Source organism: Alligator mississippiensis, chromosome 4 (genome assembly GCF_030867095.1).
Source record: "Alligator mississippiensis isolate rAllMis1 chromosome 4, rAllMis1, whole genome shotgun sequence".
Taxonomy (NCBI): domain Eukaryota; kingdom Metazoa; phylum Chordata; order Crocodylia; family Alligatoridae; genus Alligator; species Alligator mississippiensis.
The window spans coordinates 244366853-244385592 of NC_081827.1; the positions used below are offsets into that span (position 1 = coordinate 244366853).

Genomic DNA, 18740 nt, shown 5'->3' on the forward strand with positions numbered 1-18740 from the left:
TTGCAAGTCGTGGCTTCTTCCAGGTTACTTGTAATCGGCAATCCCTCAAGCACTATTGATACCAGCATTGGTTTGTACGAGGGACACAAAACGAATGAATTTGTGACTAGGACCAAAAGAGCAAGGGGTTACAACACAAGCTCCGCGCCCAGAGGCAGGCGGGAGGTAGAGGGCTTCTGGGGCGAGCACTCACAAAATAATTGAGCTGCTATCCTGAATTTGCTTTTGTTTGAAGGGACTGGGGCAGCACATTGGGCATTTGTGCACTCACGTGGAGGCACAGGGTGACCAGGAAGCTGTTTTCCTGTACTCCTGTATGTGCCTGACAGACATGAACCCATTACAGATCTCTAGGTGAACTCTTAGCAGCCTGTACTCCTCCTGACTGTTGTGTCTCTGTTTTACACCCCCAAGTTGCATCCTGCCTGCGTACTCCAGTCCTTCCAGTTTCCACTTGCTTCCATATGAATCCTGTATTCACGTGACATAATTAAATTACCATGCCCAGGCTGCTGGGTGCTGTGCTCCAATAGTGTTTTTAACACCATGTGAGAGAGCGAGGGAGATGATGCCATCAGTGCCCCAAGGACCTTGCACCTCTTAGACAGCCCAGGCTATGGTCTTCTGTTTCGAGCAACAAGTCTGAAACCCCTTGTTGACACAAGACCGTTTCCTCCAAGTGTTTTAATATTGCCACCACCTTCCCCTCTTTAATCAGCACCTATGGGTGCCTGTACACAAGTCCGTAGGCTGCTCCGATGTGTTGTAATTGCAGTGCGTCGGAGCGGGCTCTATTAATCGAGTCTGCTGAAGCATGGTCATTACCACACCATAGCCAGCCTCTGTCTTGTGTATCAGCGTCCCCATGCTTCAAAATGATGGTGGGGGCACTTTATCTAAAGCCCATTCGACACGCTTTAGACCAGGGGTGGGCAAAATGTGGCCCGCAGGCCAGATGCGGCCCACCAAGCCATTCTATCACGGGGCCCCTAAAAAATTTAGAAAATTAATCTTTAGCTGCCCCTGGCTGCCTGTCATGCAGCCCTCGATGGCTTGCCAAAACTCAGGAAGCGGCCCTCTGCCCAAAATAATTGCCCGCCCTGCTTTGCCCCCACTGCCATTTTGAAGCACGGGGATGCTAATACACAAGAGGGTCCGGGCACTTTAATTAGAGCAGCTTTTAGAGCCATTCTTATTAAAGTGCCTCCCCTCCCCACGCACACACCCCCACACACTCCCGTAGCACGTGTAAAAATGCCTTGAGCAATAGCTCCACGTGGTAGACTTCAAAGACTTGGAAAAGCTTATGATGGAGAGAAGCAGAAAGTATGCTAGCTAATTGTGTTACATCCTTCAAAGTAGCATTGCATCTTGAATGATAAGGTGAATACTACTGCTAGTCACTAAGGGCTGTTTTTCCCTTCTGTCTCACGACCAAAGACCGAAGCTTGTGTTTTTGGTAGTCGGGATCCCAGGTCCGCTCCCTGCTTGCGACCTCTAACCCTAGTGCAGTGTATTGGACCTGCGTGCAGTTAATGTGGTAGACTCGCTAGAAAGGAAACGGTTTTCACGTTGCTTTCTGCACATGGGCTGAAGGGAAGGAAGCCGCTGGCAGGGGAAGATCTGGCTGTTGTCTTGATCATCTTTTCCAGCCCACCAGCAGGTTGGTTATGGAGCTCAGGGCACCATAATTGCAAAGGAAGTTGCTGGCTAAGCCCTCCGTAGATGTCGGAGACCTCGAGGACCCTTCGCTGGGGCAGCACTGTCACTGCCTGTAGTCCAAGGGGACCAGAACCGAAAATCAGCACTGGCTTTCCAAACAAGTACAGGGCAAGCCTTTCTTGTAAGCATTTTGCTTTGATATTTAGGTCTTCGACTCCCAGCACTTCCTTTTCCCCTGGGTATTTACTCTGCCCAAAACTTTCAAGGGTGATTAGAGATGTCAAATGCCTCAACTTGCACAGCCACTGGCGGTAATATCTGAACACTCGTGGCACATGGGCCAGGTCCCGGAGGACTGGAAAAGGGCCTATGTGGTCCTCATGTGGTCCCCATTTTCAAGAAGGGGAGGAAGGAGGACCCAGGCAACTATAGGCCAGTCAGTCTCACCTCCATCCTAGGCAAAGTCTTCGAAAAAATTATCAAGGCCCACATTTGCGAGAGCCCGGCAGGACAAATTATGCTGAGGGGAAACCAGCACGGGTTCGTGGCAGGCAGATCATGCTTGACTAATCTAGTCTCTTTTTATGACAAGGTTACGAAACGCCTGGACACAGGAGGAGGGGTTGATGTCGTATACTTAGACTTCAGGAAGGCCTTCGATACGGTATCCCACCCCATACTGGTGAACAAGTTAAGAGGCTGTGACTTGGATGACTACACAGTCCGGTGGGTGGCGAATTGGCTAGAGGGTCTCACCCAGAGAGTCGTGATGGATGGGTCGGTATCGACCTGGAAGGGTGTGGGCAGTGGGGTCCCGCAGGGCTCGGTCCTTGGACCGATACTCTTCAATGTCTTCATCAGCAACTTGGACAAGGGAGTGAAGTGTACTCTGTCTAAGTTTGCAGATGACACAAAACTGTGGGGAGAAGTGGACACGCCGGAGGGCAGGGAACAGCTGCAGGCAGACCTGGACAGGTTGGACAAGTAGGCAGAAAACAACAGGATGCAGTTCAACAAGGAGAAATGCAAAGTGCTGCACCTAGGGAGGAAAAATGTCCAGCATACCTACTGCCTAGGGAATGACCTGCTGGGTGGCACAGAGGTGGAAAGGGATCTTGGAGTCCTAGTGGACTCCAGGATGAACATGAGTCGTCAGTGTGACGAAGCCATCAGAAAAGCCAATGGCACTTTATCGTGCATCAGCAGATGCATGACGAACAGATCCAAGGAGGTGATACTTCCCCTCTATCGGGCGCTGGTCAGACCGCAGTTGGAGTACTGCGTGCAGTTTTGGGCGCCGCACTTCAAGAGGGATGCGGATAACCTGGAGAGGGTACAGAGAAGGGCCACTCGTATGGTTAAGGGCCTGCAGACCAAGCCCTACGAGGAGAGACTGGGGCACCTGGACCTCTTCAGCCTCCGCAAGAGAAGGTTGAGAGGCGACCTTGTGGCTGCCTATAAGTTCATCACGGGGCCACAGAAGGGAATTGGTGAGGATTTATTCACCAAGGCGCCCCCGGGGGTTACAAGAAATAATGGCCACAAGTTAGCAGAGAGCAGATTTAGATTGGACATTAGGAAGAACTTCTTCACAGTTCGAGTGGCCAGGGTCTGGAACGGGCTCCCAAGGGAGGTGGTGCTCTCCCCTACCCTGGGGGTCTTCAAGAGGAGGTTAGATGAGCATCTAGCTGGGGTCATCTAGACCCAGCACTCTTTCCTGCCTATGCAGGGGGTTGGACTCGATGATCTATTGAGGTCCCTTCCGACCCTAGCATCTATGAATCTATGAATTTTTGCATACCCATTTTGAGACCCCGTTACAGGTTCTGACTTTTCCAGAGGGCTTTTAAGTATTTGACTGCTTTTTCAGGCATTCATGCTGGGGTTGGGGGTAGTTGGGGGAAGTCTATGACTCTGTTCTTGTCTACGACTATTAGTCTGTGACTATCCGTTCTCTAAATATTTATATGCCCTGTTCAGTCCTTCTGAGATGAATGAAAAGTGCTGTATGCCTGAGTCATTCTTTTGGCCTGTGTTTAAAATCCTTGAGTAGGAAAAGCTTGTATGACTAAAAACCATTCCCAGCGTTTGGCACCTTCTTTGAAAGATGATGATACGGTAAATGTTAGCCTGTAGGCACAATAAGTCTTTTATACCAAGGGTAGAGATGACTAACCAGGAATATTACCCGGTCTTCTGTCATTACATTTTCCACTTGCAGCTTCTTTGGCTCTCAGTTGTGTTTTGAATTTTTAAGCACAAAAATTACCAACGCCTATAAACTTGGAAGTCTTGGGTAGTAGCTGCAGGGGGTGGAAAATGTGAGTAGCCACATCTACTTGGTTAAAAAATAGTCTCCTGAAATGGACCTAGATAGTTCAAAATGCAGAGGACTTAAAAGTCCAGCCCATCCTTTCCACGTCCTCCGGGTAAGGCCTATGAATTTGGGTGGCCCTTTTATCTGAAAATGTTGGTCCTAAATGAGGCATGGGATCTTTCGCAAGCATGATATGATGGATCTGGTGCGATATGGGATCTGGCCCTAAATGACTCGCGCTTCCAAAGGAGCTCAGGCTTGGCCTTGCAAAGCCAAACTCAGAAACGTTCATCCTCGTGGAGCTGATTTCAGCTCTGCCGGCTAGGCGGATGGAGGAATGCCTCATTTGGGACTCCTGCCAGCATTTCCCCCCCAGCCCTCTTGCTTCTCTTCCGACGGGGGCGTCTGCACGTGTGCCCGGCAGGAGCAGGACTTTTAGCAGAACATCTTCCTGTCTTCCTTTCCATCTTCCTCTCTGTCTTCGAGTAAAATTCGGGGATGCTGGGCTCTCCTGGAATAGCAAGGCAGGCTTTCTTTTGCCAGTTGCTGTTGAAAATTGTGGCTTTAGCACAGGAGGTTTGCAGCTGTTGCTGCTTCCTAGCTAAGGCAAGCCATGTTGTTTTCTCAGGGCCTGATTCAAAGCCTTCTGCAACCTGGGCTTGGTTTTGGATTGGGCCCCAGATCCTTTCATTTTGTCAGCACATCTGTAATCCATGGATTATTTGAAATAAATAATCTACTTATGTCCTCACACCCTGGGTTTTCTTTAGAGGCTCAGCCCAGAAGAAATAAACTGAAGACTTCTTGGCTGTTTTTATTCCAAGTGGAGCAGAGCACTCTGTGTTTCAGGATGGGAAGTAACTGCAGAAGAGGTATTTTCCAGCACTTTTTTGATCTAGTCACTAAAGATGTGTGAAATGCTGGTTGTCTCCGAATTGGTTGCACTCGGATTGCACTCTCCCGTCCACCCTGGCTCCTGCTAACCACACCCCACGTATTGGCAGCTCGGCTGCAACTTGTTTTTGCTGCTCTGGCTTCCTGCTTCTCCTTCCCTCCCCTGCTCCACTCCACTATTTCTACCTTTAATTTAGTCAAAAGGCCAGTGCCAAAATCTAGCCTATTAAATCTATAGGCACTGTTTACATTCCCCCCTTTTTCATTTCCCCAATTTGGGGAACATTTGATGGCTTCCTTCCTCAAAACCATATGTCAGACCCTGCCTGCACATACAGTCGGCCAGAAGTTAGAGGGGGGGAGCAAGCTTCATTCCTAGAATAATTGGAATTACAGGCGACCGTAACCAGAGCTGGTCTGAGCTGCACCTTCGCCAGTCTCCTTCTCTGTCACAGGAACAAAGAGCGAAATGGTTAGCACTGCTGCGGAGAAGTGCGGTAGGGGGTCACCCTAGGACTTGCCCCATTCCCGCCCTCCAGCCACTCCAACCTCACTTGTCTTCTAAAACTACCTGTGAACTTATTCCTAAACCAGAGTGCTTCAATGATCGTGCCTCTTGTTGGGGTCAGTTAATAAAGCTTTGCAAAATGCAAAGCCGGTTGTCCTCCTCGGCTTTCCTCGGCTAACATATCTTGGTCCTGGAGCCTTTCTCTCCCTGCCCCAGAAGGTCTGACGGCATCCATGTGGCCTGCCTCTCCGTTGACTCACATCCTTTTTTCCACGGGGAGATGAGTGAAGGGGGTGTCATGGGTGGGACTTGACCCACTAGCCCTAAAAGGACCAGTCATTCGATGCCAGTGTTTTTATGAAGATTTATAACCCATAGGGCTCTCATTTCTCTTTTCAGTCCCCACCTGCTTTCTCTCACACTTCACCTTTCCAGGTTGCTGCAGGTAGCGTGCACGTGCACATCCCTTTCCTTGAAGAGTCCTCTCTGAACAATAGTGACAGAAAGAGACATTCAGGCCTGAATTCTCAATAGGGCTCCGTAACTTTTTGACTCTTGGATCCTAATGCTGAGAAGCGCTGAGTACCACCAATATGCATTGGAGCTGTGGGTGTCTATAACCTCCGAGTCTCAGGATTACCTAGGATCAGGGTGGGCAATTTAAAGCTAGCGATAGTCTTGAAAGGCTACATCCAGGTTTGGGATGGTGCCGAGCACTCTCTGCTTCTGCTGACATTGGTGGAAGCCAAAAGGTGCTTTAGCATCCTTCAGGATTTGGCCCTAGGGGAGCTGAGCAGAAAATGGTGGTGTCCTTTCGAGGGAAGAAATGACAGGAGAGGTCCGGCTGAGTTAAGGGAAGTGATAAAAGCAAAAGGAGGGGATGCAATGTCTAATTTTGCCTTTCAGGAGAGCACCAGTTCAGACCAAGGCCTGTTTGTTGCGGAGGCAGAAATAAGAAATTCTGGAAAATTAAGGTGGTGACAGTTTTTCCCTCTCTCTTAGCTAAGCACAAAAGCAACAGGCACAGAGTTAAAGATCAGTGCTTGGCTTTTTCTTTTACAAAGCCCTGGGCCAGTCATCTTTTCCCTGGGAACCTGCTTTACTATAAATCAGCCCAGAAATCTCCAAATGTATGTCTGGCTGAGCACAAACTTGGTTTTGCTTTATAAAGAAAGGTCTGAAAGGTTTGCATGTTTTTGTCAGTTTTTTGTGTATTTGGCTTGCTCCCAAGAATATGGTAGGGGTGGGAAGAAGACATTTAAAAAGATAGCCTACTTTTGGTTTTAAAGAAAATAATTCCCCCATCTGATTAAACTGCGATACTTAAGCCACCAGGAATGTCATTGCACTTGGAAAGGAGTTTTCAAAATTGCTGAAATCCTTTAAGAAACTCCACAGATCCCCAAAAGTCAGTGTAATCTGTGATAGTGAGCAATTTGGGTGCTTTAGAAAATGCTCCTTTGCATTGCTTCGGGCCACATGGAGCAGCTAATTGCATGGAAGCTGCTTGGAAAGCCCTGCCCCAAGGTTTATACCTAGGGTCTGCTCGCTCAGGGTCCCCAGCTTCAAAGGCACCTGGACTTAGAGCCTGACCCTCAGCCAGAAGGATGAAAGGAAGGGACAGAAGGACTCATTGCATTTGACTTTATCAATACTGCACTGGTTTCATATAGAGCGGTTGGAGCAGGGGCTAGAGTTAGTGTTTTCTTCAAGTGGGCAGAGCTTATGGCTGGATTTATCTTGGGAGATCAGTGCCCAGCTTAACCTAGTTTGAATGTGAGCACTGCAAACCCCAACTTGATGCAGTAGCATCTTCACTGTGCCAGTAGGATTTCTAGGGACATATCCCACGGCTTTTTGTACAACCCTAAGCAAAGCCTTTCTGTGCGTCTTTCCTAACGAGCTGTGAGAGAAGTTGTGTGTCCTTCTGGGAGTGTGGGAGGCTAGGAGTGGGAGCGTGGAAAGGTATTGAAGGACTGTTGAACATTGGCCAAACTCAACAGCGACACATATTTTCTAACCTGTGTCCTTAGACCAACACGGCGACAACCTACACCCTTGAAGGACTGTTGGCATTAGGTGATTTAGCTTGTGTCCTCGCTGCAAAATGGATAGCAGGATAGCAGCTTGCATGAAAGCTTCACTGAGATTTAGCCCTGCCTGGGTAGCCTGAGTGGAAAGGGCCATTAAGCTCAGGTGAGAGGGTTTCCTGTGCGGAGGAAGGATGAGGTTAGAGAGCATACCTAGGAAGGGCCTGGGTTACCCCTTCAACAAAAGTGTGTGTGTGTGTTCATGCATGCACGAGCACCTGTATCTTAAATCAAACCTAACTATCTTTGGTCACCTTGCTGGGGTCGCTTGACCCCAGTTGTCTTTCCCACTTGGTGCAGGGGGCTGGACCCGACGATCTTCCCTCTGCCCTTCCAGCCCCTTACAGTCTATGAATCTTAGGCCCAGACTTTCCCCTGCAACTCAGAACAGGTTTTTTGTACCCGGTTATAATGAAAATGCTGACTACAGTGATTATGGGACGCAGCAGCAGGGAGAGCTATGTGCAGCAGTGTGGCATTCCTATGTAGCTGAGAAAGCAAGTTCAGACTGAGTGTGTGTGGAGGAATTTGGCAGGTCTCTGGGCTATAAAATTCTTGTTCCTGGAGTGGAGGATGGAGAGTCTGGGGGCAGCGCATGCACCTCCTCGTGCCTTTTAAAAGACCTTTATCAGGAGGTGTTGGGAAATGCACTGTTGCCCACAGGGGCTCCAGAGTTTTACTTTTGGCAGGAACAAATGAGCAAGCACATGAGATTGTTTTACTTACTAATAAGAGACTCTCGTGCTCTGGGGCAGTGGGGCAGCAACCGTACATAGCCTAATGGGAGGAGCACTCGGGTAATCAAAGGAGACCAATGACTGTCTCATGGTTTGCTTTCCCCCTAGGAAAAGATTGGCTGGAGGAAAGAGGCTTCTCACTTGCTTGTCCTCACGACAGATGATGTGCCACACATCGCGCTGGATGGGAAGCTGGGGGGGCTGGTGCAGCCCCACGACGGCCAATGCCACCTGAACGAAGAGAACGAATACAGCGCATCCAATCGGCTGGTGAGAAGAAACCGCCACGTGTGCCGTGCTCTGCGTCCTACTGCTTTCGGTGCTCTGACCTCCTGGCGTGCGTCCCGTCCATTCCTTCTGCTGTTTCCCCTTTTCGTCTATTAAAAGAGCAGCTGTCCCAGACTTCAGGGGTGCCTGTACACAAACTCAGAGATTGCTCTCATCCACTGTAGATACAGCACATTGAAGCAGAGCATGGTAATTACCGCGCTCCAGCCAGCCTCCGTGTCTCATGCATCTGCATCCCTGCACTTCAAAATGTCGGCGGGGTGCTATCTCTTAAGCTCGTTTGATGAGCTTTTGATAAAGTGCCCCCCTTGACATTTTGAAGTGTGGGGAGTCTGATACATGAGATGCTCCAGGGGCTTTAATCTGCTCCAAAAGTGGCCCCCACCTTGTCCCCGGAGGATGTGTATAGACACCCCAGGAGCCCTCAGGAGCTGGCAAAGGTTTCAATCCTAGGCTTCATTTGATTCAGAAATCTATAGATGCAGGACTCTTCCTGGCAATTCCCCTGTCAGTCGTGTGCAAACACCTTGTACAGGTTCCCTAGCTCTATATGTGTTCTGTATATGTGCATTCGCTCTTATGCAATGACCCTTTTTACACCCAAAGTTTGTTATATGTGAGATCAATTTGTTACATGCGAGGTAAGTGTGTAAGGGAAGAGGCGGGAGCGAGCGCAGTGCAGCCCAGCGGCTGCAGGCAGGTGGCGTCGGCCGCTCCCGGGGCAGCTGCAATAGGGAGCAAAGCAGAGGGGACTGTCAGTGGGCGTAGGGTGCAGGATGGGGGCGACTCTTGCTGCTACACGCACCCCAGGAGGGCAGTGGGCTGTGCCGGGTTCTTCGTGGGGGGGCGTGTGCCCCCACATCTGCATGCGGAACGGGAGCAGGCTGCCGCTGCGGGGGCTCCAGCAGTGGCACTGGACTCTTCCCTGCAGGGGGCTGGGCACTGCACTCGGGCCAGGTGACAGTGGCAATGCGAGGGGGGTTGTAGCCACCCTAAAATTCACTGTAGCCCCCCCAACCTTCCCTCCCAACACTGCCACCCAGCCTGTACACAGTGCCCAGCCCCCTGCTGGCATGCTGTTGCTGCCCCACCCCCCGCACCAGCAGCCTACCCTCATCCCGTGCACAGATCTGGGGGCATGCACCCCCTGGAAAGAGCCCAGTGCAGCCCCCCAGCCTGAAGCCCTCCCAGGGTGCACGTAGCAGCAAGAGCCGTCCCCCCCAATCCCGCGCCCCCACCCACTTATTGCTCCCTCTGCTTTGCTCCCTCCTGCAGCTGCCCCGGGAGTGGCTGATGCCACCCGTCTGCAGCCGCTGGGCTGCACCGTGCTCTTCCCTAGCCCCAACCCCTGCCCCACTCCCTCCCTCACCACTGTAGGAACATATCCCTATGTGTTACCTTATAAACTGGGTTCCCTTTATGCGAATTCGAGTTATGCACAGTTTTCCGGGAACGTATCTACCGCATAAAGTGAGGGTAATCTGTAATTTCCAAGAACTGATAGACAGACTTTCAAGTCTGCAGTCCTCCTAGGTCATTTAAAAGCGGAGTTTCATTCTCCCCTTCCCCAAATTGCAGCAGGATTCACCTACACAGTCTAAAGAAAATGTACAACCTACCCTCATGTTCCAATATATGTGCAGCAGATCGCTGATGAAGAATGCCCACCCTGGTAAATGATCTATATCTAGAATAACGGGACTGGGATCTTTGAGTCTGACTGTAATGTCCATCTTAAATGGAGGGATTAAATTCTCTTTCTTTGAAACCATGCAACTGACTCTGCAGGGGACACTGAAAACGACTTCCTAAGTCCTTGGGTGAATGCAGACTTGCCTAATTAAAGAATTGTTCTGCAGATCTAGGCTTTATGCAGGAAGTTACAAGCGCTAATCGTTACGGATTTGTTCCTGAACGTTCATAAAAGTTTCTAACTCCCTCTGGTATGAGGCTTTCTTGGATGGCTGATTTGTGACAAAGGGCTGGGGTCCTCAAGGGAGGCTCACTTCTAGTTTGATTTTGAACAAGCAAAATGACATTCTTGCTGGAATATTTTCTGTGCGTCTATGTGGCAGTTTCTGAGAACCCAGTAAAGACAGCATGCTTCCTAGTCTCAGTGGTGCCCAATGAGACTTTCCTTTTGTAAATAGACAGATAGCATTTGGAGTTTTTTAAGGCAAAAAAAGACTGAAAGTCAAGCTGGTCTCTCGCCATCTTGTTCATTTATCACCATCCATAAAAATGTTGCAAACAATACAAAATTAACCATTCTGATAATGGTGTGTGTGTCAGAATACAATCCATCTCTCTCCCCTGTCCCCAAGAGGGTTTTTACATGGCTGAAGCAGCAAGGCTTATGTTGATTTTCTTTTTTTGTTGTTCTGATTTGTAGGGTGCACCAATGAGCAAACGATGGATCTTGCCATTTCCAGAGAGAAAACATCACCAGATCCCCACTTTTTAAATAGATTTCCCTAGGACAGCCACCCCAAACAATAACCTTCTCTCATTTCCCTGTGGATAATTAACATACATCCATGCACTTGCTGATGGCAAAGTTGAGTGAGTTGGGAATTCACTGGTGGTAGCTTGTAATTACATTTTTTTGGCACTTGAGTACCCAGTGATGAGCGTATAATTAGAAATACCGAAATGGAGAGGTGTCATTTTTACCTAGTCACTCTTCTGGCTGTAACTGCATATTTAAGGCCTTTGTGTGACAACATATAGTGTACTTCTATAAGGCATTTCGCTGCTCTGGTTAAAATAGAAATTAAATCACTCTTGGCTTTTGTGTTACAAATCTGTTTTGTTCTCACCCTAGGATTATCCTTCCCTTGCGCTTCTTGGGGAAAAGCTAGCGGAAAACAATATCCACCTCATTTTTGCTGTGACAAAAAATCATTATGTGCTTTACAAGGTAAGCACTGCTGAAATGCTTGGCAGGGAGATGGTTTAGATGTGACTACGAATCTGCAGGGAGAAAGAGATTTAAGTGTCACTTGAAATATTCCATCAGGACTCATAGGAGAGAGGATATCTTTTATTAGACCAACAAGATTTTTGCAAAACAATTTCTTTAATTGCAAGCTTTCGGGCACAAACACCCTTCATCAGGCATTGGAGAAAAGATTGTAAAAGTTCTCCTGGGTAGAAATAATGAAATATTCTTTCCCTAACATTAAGAGAAGGGAAGCAGGCTGGCAGGGAAGGAAAGGCCTACAGATATGTGCAAGGAAAAATATATATACATGTGGTAAATCTACAGAAGCTGTGTTATGAAGCCAGGAATTTTTTACCCACGCTAAACTGAGCCAGATCCCCCTCCTTGCAGCTCTCCAGTTAATTTACAGGGTGCTGTCAACTCGGTGAAAAGTGCTAATGCTACTTAAAGCAAATAGGTAAAGGTTACTGGCTATGCGAGCACCTAAAATAGACACTGGTCTAATCTTGATTTTAGGAAAGTTGCCAACAGTCCAGCATAGGAGAGAGCAGAAACCTCTTCAGCTCAGCTATTACTTAATCCCATTACCTAATAGTAGGCAACATATCTGCCTGGCTGGGTTTTTCCTATCATCAAGTCCACAGCCCTGGAGCACTAAATATTATTTCTATCCCCCCTTCCCTTTTCCATTTATAGGAGCATAAGAGGCCAAGATTAGTGAGGCTAGCACTTTACCTGGGATAAAAATGTTATCTGAGAGTTATGCGAACCCAGGCTGAGGTGTCTGGTTCCACAGTGTTTTAAGAATGAGACGATGATGCCGTTCCATGTAAAAACAGAGGGAAAAAGGGAGAGGGTGGGATAAAGGTCTGAATCCAGGGTTTTTTTTAAAAAAGTGAAACCGGAATCCATGCAAAATGAGCAGAAATGTTGTAAGTCTAAAACATGATCTTAATCCACTGAGAGCTAGATGACTGACTTCATCCTCCACACCCATTTTAGGGAAAACCAGTACATCAGTCAGCGTGCTAATTGATGGGAGCCAAGGCTTCATTTCCATAAGGGAGATGGCTTTCCCTGTGCCAAGTTCTGCTCCCACAGCCATCAGTGCATAACCATTGGGTCTTACCCTGTCTGATTAAGGGGAGAAGTAATGGGGAACGTGGTACTGATCATTCACCAGTTCCCTTGACCATGGATTTTAATGAGCGGTCTTACAGACCCATAGGTGGTTAGCTGTGGTAGCCTGAAGTCAGACAAAACTAGGGCAGGCTGGCATCTCAGAGACTAACTCATTCAGAGAGGCATGAGCTTTTCCAGGCAACAGCCACTTCGTCAGCTATGATGATACATCTGATCAGTTAAATCCGAGGTGCCACCCTGCCCTACCTTCTATACACCCATAACGATCCTTTTCTTGAAGGATTCAAATTGCAATTAATGACACTGCATCATGTACACTAATAAATTGCATCATGTACAGTAATAAGTTGCCTACTGCATGTTGGGCAAGCAACTGATGGCTGCCTGGGAAGAGCAGGTAATACAGTTAATTTTTGTCCCCTGTTAGATATACATTTTCTTGGCTTTTTCTCTGTTTTTAAAGAATTTTACAGCCCTAATTCCTGGAACAACAGTAGAGATTCTACGTCAAGACTCCAAAAACATAATCCAGCTGATTGTCAAGGCATACAACGTAAGTTGTTGGGTTTTTTTTTCTTTTCTCCTTTACTGTTTCAACTGGCTGGTTATAAAATGACTGCGGTGTTACAAAATGAGTGCAGTTCAACATGCTCATTTCTCCCTTGGGTGCTCCACCCGTACTTGGCTGCCTCCTGGTTCTGGTCCTCTGAACATCAGGTCATCGCTCGAACTGCTGTGTCCCACCCTGCGAGGGTTGTGGTGCCTCTGTCACACTCAGGATGACGTTGCTGTTTGTGCAGATTTCAAACCATCTGTCTATAGTAGGTGCTTGCATGGGCTCCCATTACTGTAGTGTCTGAGCATCAGTCGGTAGTACTCCAATTCTGACCTCACAGTCCTTTTCCTCAATGGAAACCTAGACAATATCTTCACAAGATGGGCCCGGGAAGATAATTTCATAACTAAAAATGTTAGATTTAACACTGACCGTGGTTTTATAGCATGTTAAGATTTACCTGCTCCCACAGCTGCTCTTTCTGTACACCACAGATAACTGCCCTCTTCCTTTTTTGATTGGTCTTATTCTTTCACAGAAGGAGGTCTATCTGGTTCAGCTGCTCTTGTTTTATCGCTGCTTCTGACTAATTCTTCTCCATCCCATAGATTTACAGCCTCTAACTGAACACTATCATTTACATAATGGGTTTGAACAGTGGTCATTGTTTCATCTGCTATTTAGCTTAGGCTGTATATGGTGTTTTCTCATACCTGGGGACTGGTCCAGGAGGCTTTTGTGTGTCTGCAAGCCTGTCTTGACATCTCTGCCAACTAGAGAGTTGGTCTAAATTAAAAAGATTATTAGTAGACAAATTGTGCTTCTCACTTTCTGGGCCCTCACAGTTGCAACAAGACTACTATCCTTGCAATAATCCTTTGAGGTAGGCAGTAATTCTTATCCTGTTCTGCAGATGGGGAATGGAAGCACAGAGAGGCTAAGAAGCAGGTCCCATTTGTTCCAGGGGTACCTACATAGGACTTAGGCAGAATATAGGTGGCCAACTTGCAAAATAAGTCACATCAGCTCTGTTCCGGCAGCTGCAAAACCACTCGTGTTTCTAGAAGCATTAGGCACCTCTGCTTTGCTTGGATTTAGCCTTTTGTGCATGCTGAGAAGTAATGCAGACCAAGCCCCTAGTCCCCTAACCTGCCTGAGGCTGAAGTGGAGGAATCTATGAGAATGATTTGAATCTGGGCCTAAACGCTTTACTCAAGGATGTGTGGCAGGACAGGGGCTAGAACCTGGGACTTGCATGTCCCAAGCACCCTAGTGGTGATCAGATGAGGGAGTGCTTTTTTGTGCCATAGTGTCTGTATCCAAAGGCTGTCTTCAGGCCTGATGCATTGAAGTCTATATTGGTTTTTCCATCGACTCCAATGCAGGGTGGGTCAGGCCCTTTGGTTCTCCCTGACTCTGGGTATGGGCATGTGTCTGGGCAGCAATACATAAGAGAATATTTGCTAAAACCATCAGACCCTCACCTGGTCCAGCCCGCATTCCTGATTGAAACTCTGAGGCTTGCAGTGGACAGCAGAGGTTTGAGTTTGTATGGCTAACGCTGATCGTGTCGTTATGCTCCTCTCTGAACAGACTGATCAGAAGTGAAACAAAAAATTGTCGGGTAAAGTTGCTCATGACCAGCGTTAGTGATTTTTTTAATATGGCTTTCATACCCATATTCTTGGGAAACTATTGACCTTCGATTGCAAGATACGTGAGAACTGCGTCTTGCAGCATTCCTGCAATGGGAGTTTATATATATGTAAAATTATCATACTGTCACTGCCCTCTAAAAATCTCTTTAAGGAATTTCCCAGAAGACAGAGATGTTTATAAATGCAACTTGGATCCATGCATCTTTTTAAGCAGCTACAAATTCTGGCAGAGTGGGTATCGGTGGAGGGAGGGGGAGAACAGTGACTTTGGTCAGTCTGTGCTATAAAGAAATCTAAATATTGGAGGGGGATTTTCAGCATTTAACTGTTCTGGCATCTCATCACCCATCCTCTCTCCACAATTAAAATGACGTTTGTTGTAAAGAGACGGCATGCATAACGCCCCGCTGCCTCAAAGGAGAAGTCAGTGGCACTAAAGACGCCTTAGAGAATACCTGGCACTCCAGTCCATTTGTCCCAGCCTGGCCTGTGAGGAGAGGAGGGATAGCCTGACGGCTAGGAGGACCATGACCTGGGATACAAGAGAGGAATTCAGTTCCTGGCTTTGGCACAGACTTCCTGCGTGACATTGTGCAAGTTGCAGGAAGTCATTATTCACCTCCTATCTATAGCTCTCAAGTGTAGAAAGCAAGTTTGCCCTTCTTCCATCCTTTGGGCCAGATCTGAAAAGGACTTCACTGACGCTTCTAGCTTCAAACAACTGGAAATCTGTCTCATTGCCTTGTTGGCTCCCCTCCTTGTGGGCTCTGTGCACACCAGATCACCGAGACCCGATGGAAGCATCTCTGCTGTGATGTGCTCTTGCCAGCTCTGCCCTACCCTGATGCACTCTTGCCAGCTCACCTGATGAACTGCTAAGAAACCCAGGTTTCTAGTGCCCCACAACACAAGGGCAGCCCCATCCGGCAGCCAGGCTCAAGGCTGGGGACCCGTGGGTTTCGAGGCTTCCAGCTCCTGGAAGTCTTGGGAGCTCTGGCCATAGTTGGGGCCATGTGGCTCTCTGAGCTTGAGCTGGGGCTGCCAGGGTTTCCTCCTTGTTCCATAACAAGCTTGTTCCAAGGATCAGTTAGATCTGGATTTCCCTCTTTTCTTCACCCAGGAGTTCAGCAGTCCAGCTGTGTCCTTTCCGCCTCATGTTATCATTATCCATCACGTTGGTCCATTATCTTGATGAGGCTTGAGGCAGAGCTGGCTCTTTGACAGCAAGACCAGCGCTGTTGATCTGATCCTTTTATGCCTGGGAAAACTCCACAGTGCCGCCTTGCAACCTTATCCTGCCTCCTCCGTCCCCTGCATGCAATGCTGAGGGCCATTGGCAGGAGTCCTGCATGCGGCGGCGACCCGGAGAGCAGCAGGGATTTCAGTTTTCGGAGTCACTTCCCTAAACGCGATGCAACTGTGTTTCGAGCGTGCTTCTGTTGTTTGCTCTGATGGCTTCCACTTGGCAGTCTCCTGGTGACCTTTGAATGCAGCAGCTGTCTCTGAATCCTCTGTTTGTTTCCTCATTTTGAGGTAAAAACATTTTGTTCTTTGATTATTTTTTTAATTCACACCCCCCCTCCTAAGGATAAGCTCTTCATTTTGATACAACCAATCACTCCATCAGCGTTTCAAATGCATCCTTCAAGTGATTTCAGCTTTCTCTCTTTTTTCCCACCAGAATGGACTCAACTTTAGCTTTGCCCGTATAACAGCATGCCAGGCATGGGGTGCCCCTGGCTGGAGCCCCTGCTGCATTGGCACATCCCGCCCCAAGAAGATGCCCTTTTGAGAGAGGAGAAAAGCAGATAGTTTGAACCTTGGAGCTGCCTAGAGAGTCCAGTTAAGAATAGCTGCTAACCAGTCCAGCAAGAATGGGTCTCCCAGTGACTGCTGGCAGGGCTGGGAGCAGGGAGAAGCCAACTGGAGCCGGCTGACAAGATAAAACAGTTCCAGGCAGCTGTTGTGGGTGACGGTAGGACAGGGAAGGAAGATCTTCACCCTGAAACTCAAGAAGCTAAATGGTTCCAGAGAACCACGAACTTTTGCAAGCGACTGCTGACTTGGCCAGGTGCTGCGCCTCTGAAGCACTTAGTCTCTAAGGTGCCACCCTGCCCTGCCGTTGCCAGTGTCCAAATGGGATGAGCAGCATTAGAAATGTTTATTGATAGCTAATGCTCTCCCCGCTTGCAATAGGAGGGGAGACTAAGGCATAGAGAAGTAAAGTCAGCTGCCCAGGAGCTCTTAGTGACTTTGAGGCAGAGTTGGTACTAGAGCCAAGTCTTGTGCCTTAATCTGCTGGACCACATCACCATCCATGCTCTTGATTGCACCTTCTTCTGCGCGACAATGAGCTTTCTTTGGAAAGATTCTCAGAGTTACACGCAGTGAGACTTCCAGTACCTTGTTGTCCTGTCTCCAATTAACATGTCAGAGGGCCCCATACATGAGAGAACACCTACACAGTCTTATTAGCCTTGCAGACAGTGCAGGATTGTTCTCGGTGGTCTCTTTTTTTGATGTTCTGCTCCTTCTGGTTTGAAACAAGGATGGCATTAGAGCAGGGGCAGGCAATTATTTCAGGCGGAGGGCCGCTTACTGAGTTTTGGCAAGCCATCGAAGGCTGCATGACAGGCAGCCCAGGGCAGATAAATATTAATTTTCTAAATTTTTTAGGGGCCACACGGGCTGGATAAAGTGGCCTGGTGGGCCGCATCCGGCCCGGGGGCTGCATTTTGCCCACCCCTGCATTAGAGTCCTCACCCCTTCCCTGAGGCTACATCAGAGTCTCTTAGGAGTCCTGCTTATTGGCTATGTAAAGCAATACCAAATAGTGTAATGCAAGTTAGTAAGGGATGCTGGCCAGAATCTTCTACTGCTAGAAAAAAATCTTAGACAAAATCTTATGAGAACATTTATTCAGCTCTTTAAATAGACTTGGGCTTGATTAAAGTGATAGGTCAGTATATTTATATTTCTAGGATACGAATGGCTGATGAAATGTGTCCAGATCAGGAAGAAGAGATAATGCATCCATGTGACCATCCCATGCTAAGTTTGAGGAGGAGCGGCTTGGCAGATGTGTGAAATATGTTGAACCTTATAGGCATGTGCCTTATTCAGTAATACAACCTGTAATGTGAACCCGTGAACCTGCCGCCACAGCCCAGACTCCAGACAGGAAATGGTTTTCTGTATTACAGCATAGATATGGAAAGTTAAAATGTTTTTTTTTCCTCTGGGGTTATTTAGATTTATGTAGCCTGTACCCACTTGTTTCCTCCTTGCTGCTATTGCCTTTCACTGTGAATAGCAGCTTCATTAGCAGACTGACTAATCATTGTCCCAAACTTGTACCATTTCTCGTGTGGTCACTTGACTTCGGTGCAGAGGTGTTGAGGGGAGCGGAGAAAGGGTTGGCGGACCCACCACGTTATTCAGTTTTGACCAGGTTTACTGATTATTTACAGAAGAAATAAGTCCCCACTGGAAAACGTTGGGATTTTTTGACAACATTTTCTTTGTTTTTCCAGTTGTAGAAATCTGAACAAGAAATTTCATTTTAAATTAGGATTTCAAAACAAAGGTTTGCTTCTTTCTTTCCTCCTCTCATTCCTCCTTTCTTTCTCTCTTTTTCTCTCTCTCTCTTTCTTTCATGGTTGTGTTGTAAAACATCCCAGTTGCAAGAAGGGAGGAGCTGGAAGGCAGGGAACAGGGTTGAGATCTCCCAAAAATTCCAAATCTGGAATTAGAAAGCAAAGGACGCTTTTTTCCCCCCATTTGAAATTAAACCAAATGAACAGATTCCACTCATTTCTCAGTGAGATTTGCATGGAAAACTGGGCTTTCTCAGTAGAAGAAAAATTGAGCGGTATCATTTTTATTTTTGTTCCCCAGGCAAAATGATCAGCAAAAAAAAAAAAAATCTGACCAGCACCATTGA

At 47.7% G+C, this 18740-nt stretch overlaps 1 protein-coding gene across 1 annotated transcript in view; it reads left to right on the forward strand.

Moving 5' to 3' along the window:
- The window catches only part of ITGB5 (integrin subunit beta 5), a 110409-nt gene that overhangs the window by 36123 nt on the left and 55546 nt on the right, over window positions 1-18740 (forward strand). Inside the window, exons 6-8 of the mRNA XM_006259668.4 lie at window positions 8317-8478; window positions 11321-11416; window positions 13047-13136. Of these exons, the coding sequence (XP_006259730.3) occupies window positions 8317-8478; window positions 11321-11416; window positions 13047-13136 (348 nt within the window). The remainder of the gene's footprint in view (window positions 1-8316; window positions 8479-11320; window positions 11417-13046; window positions 13137-18740) is intronic.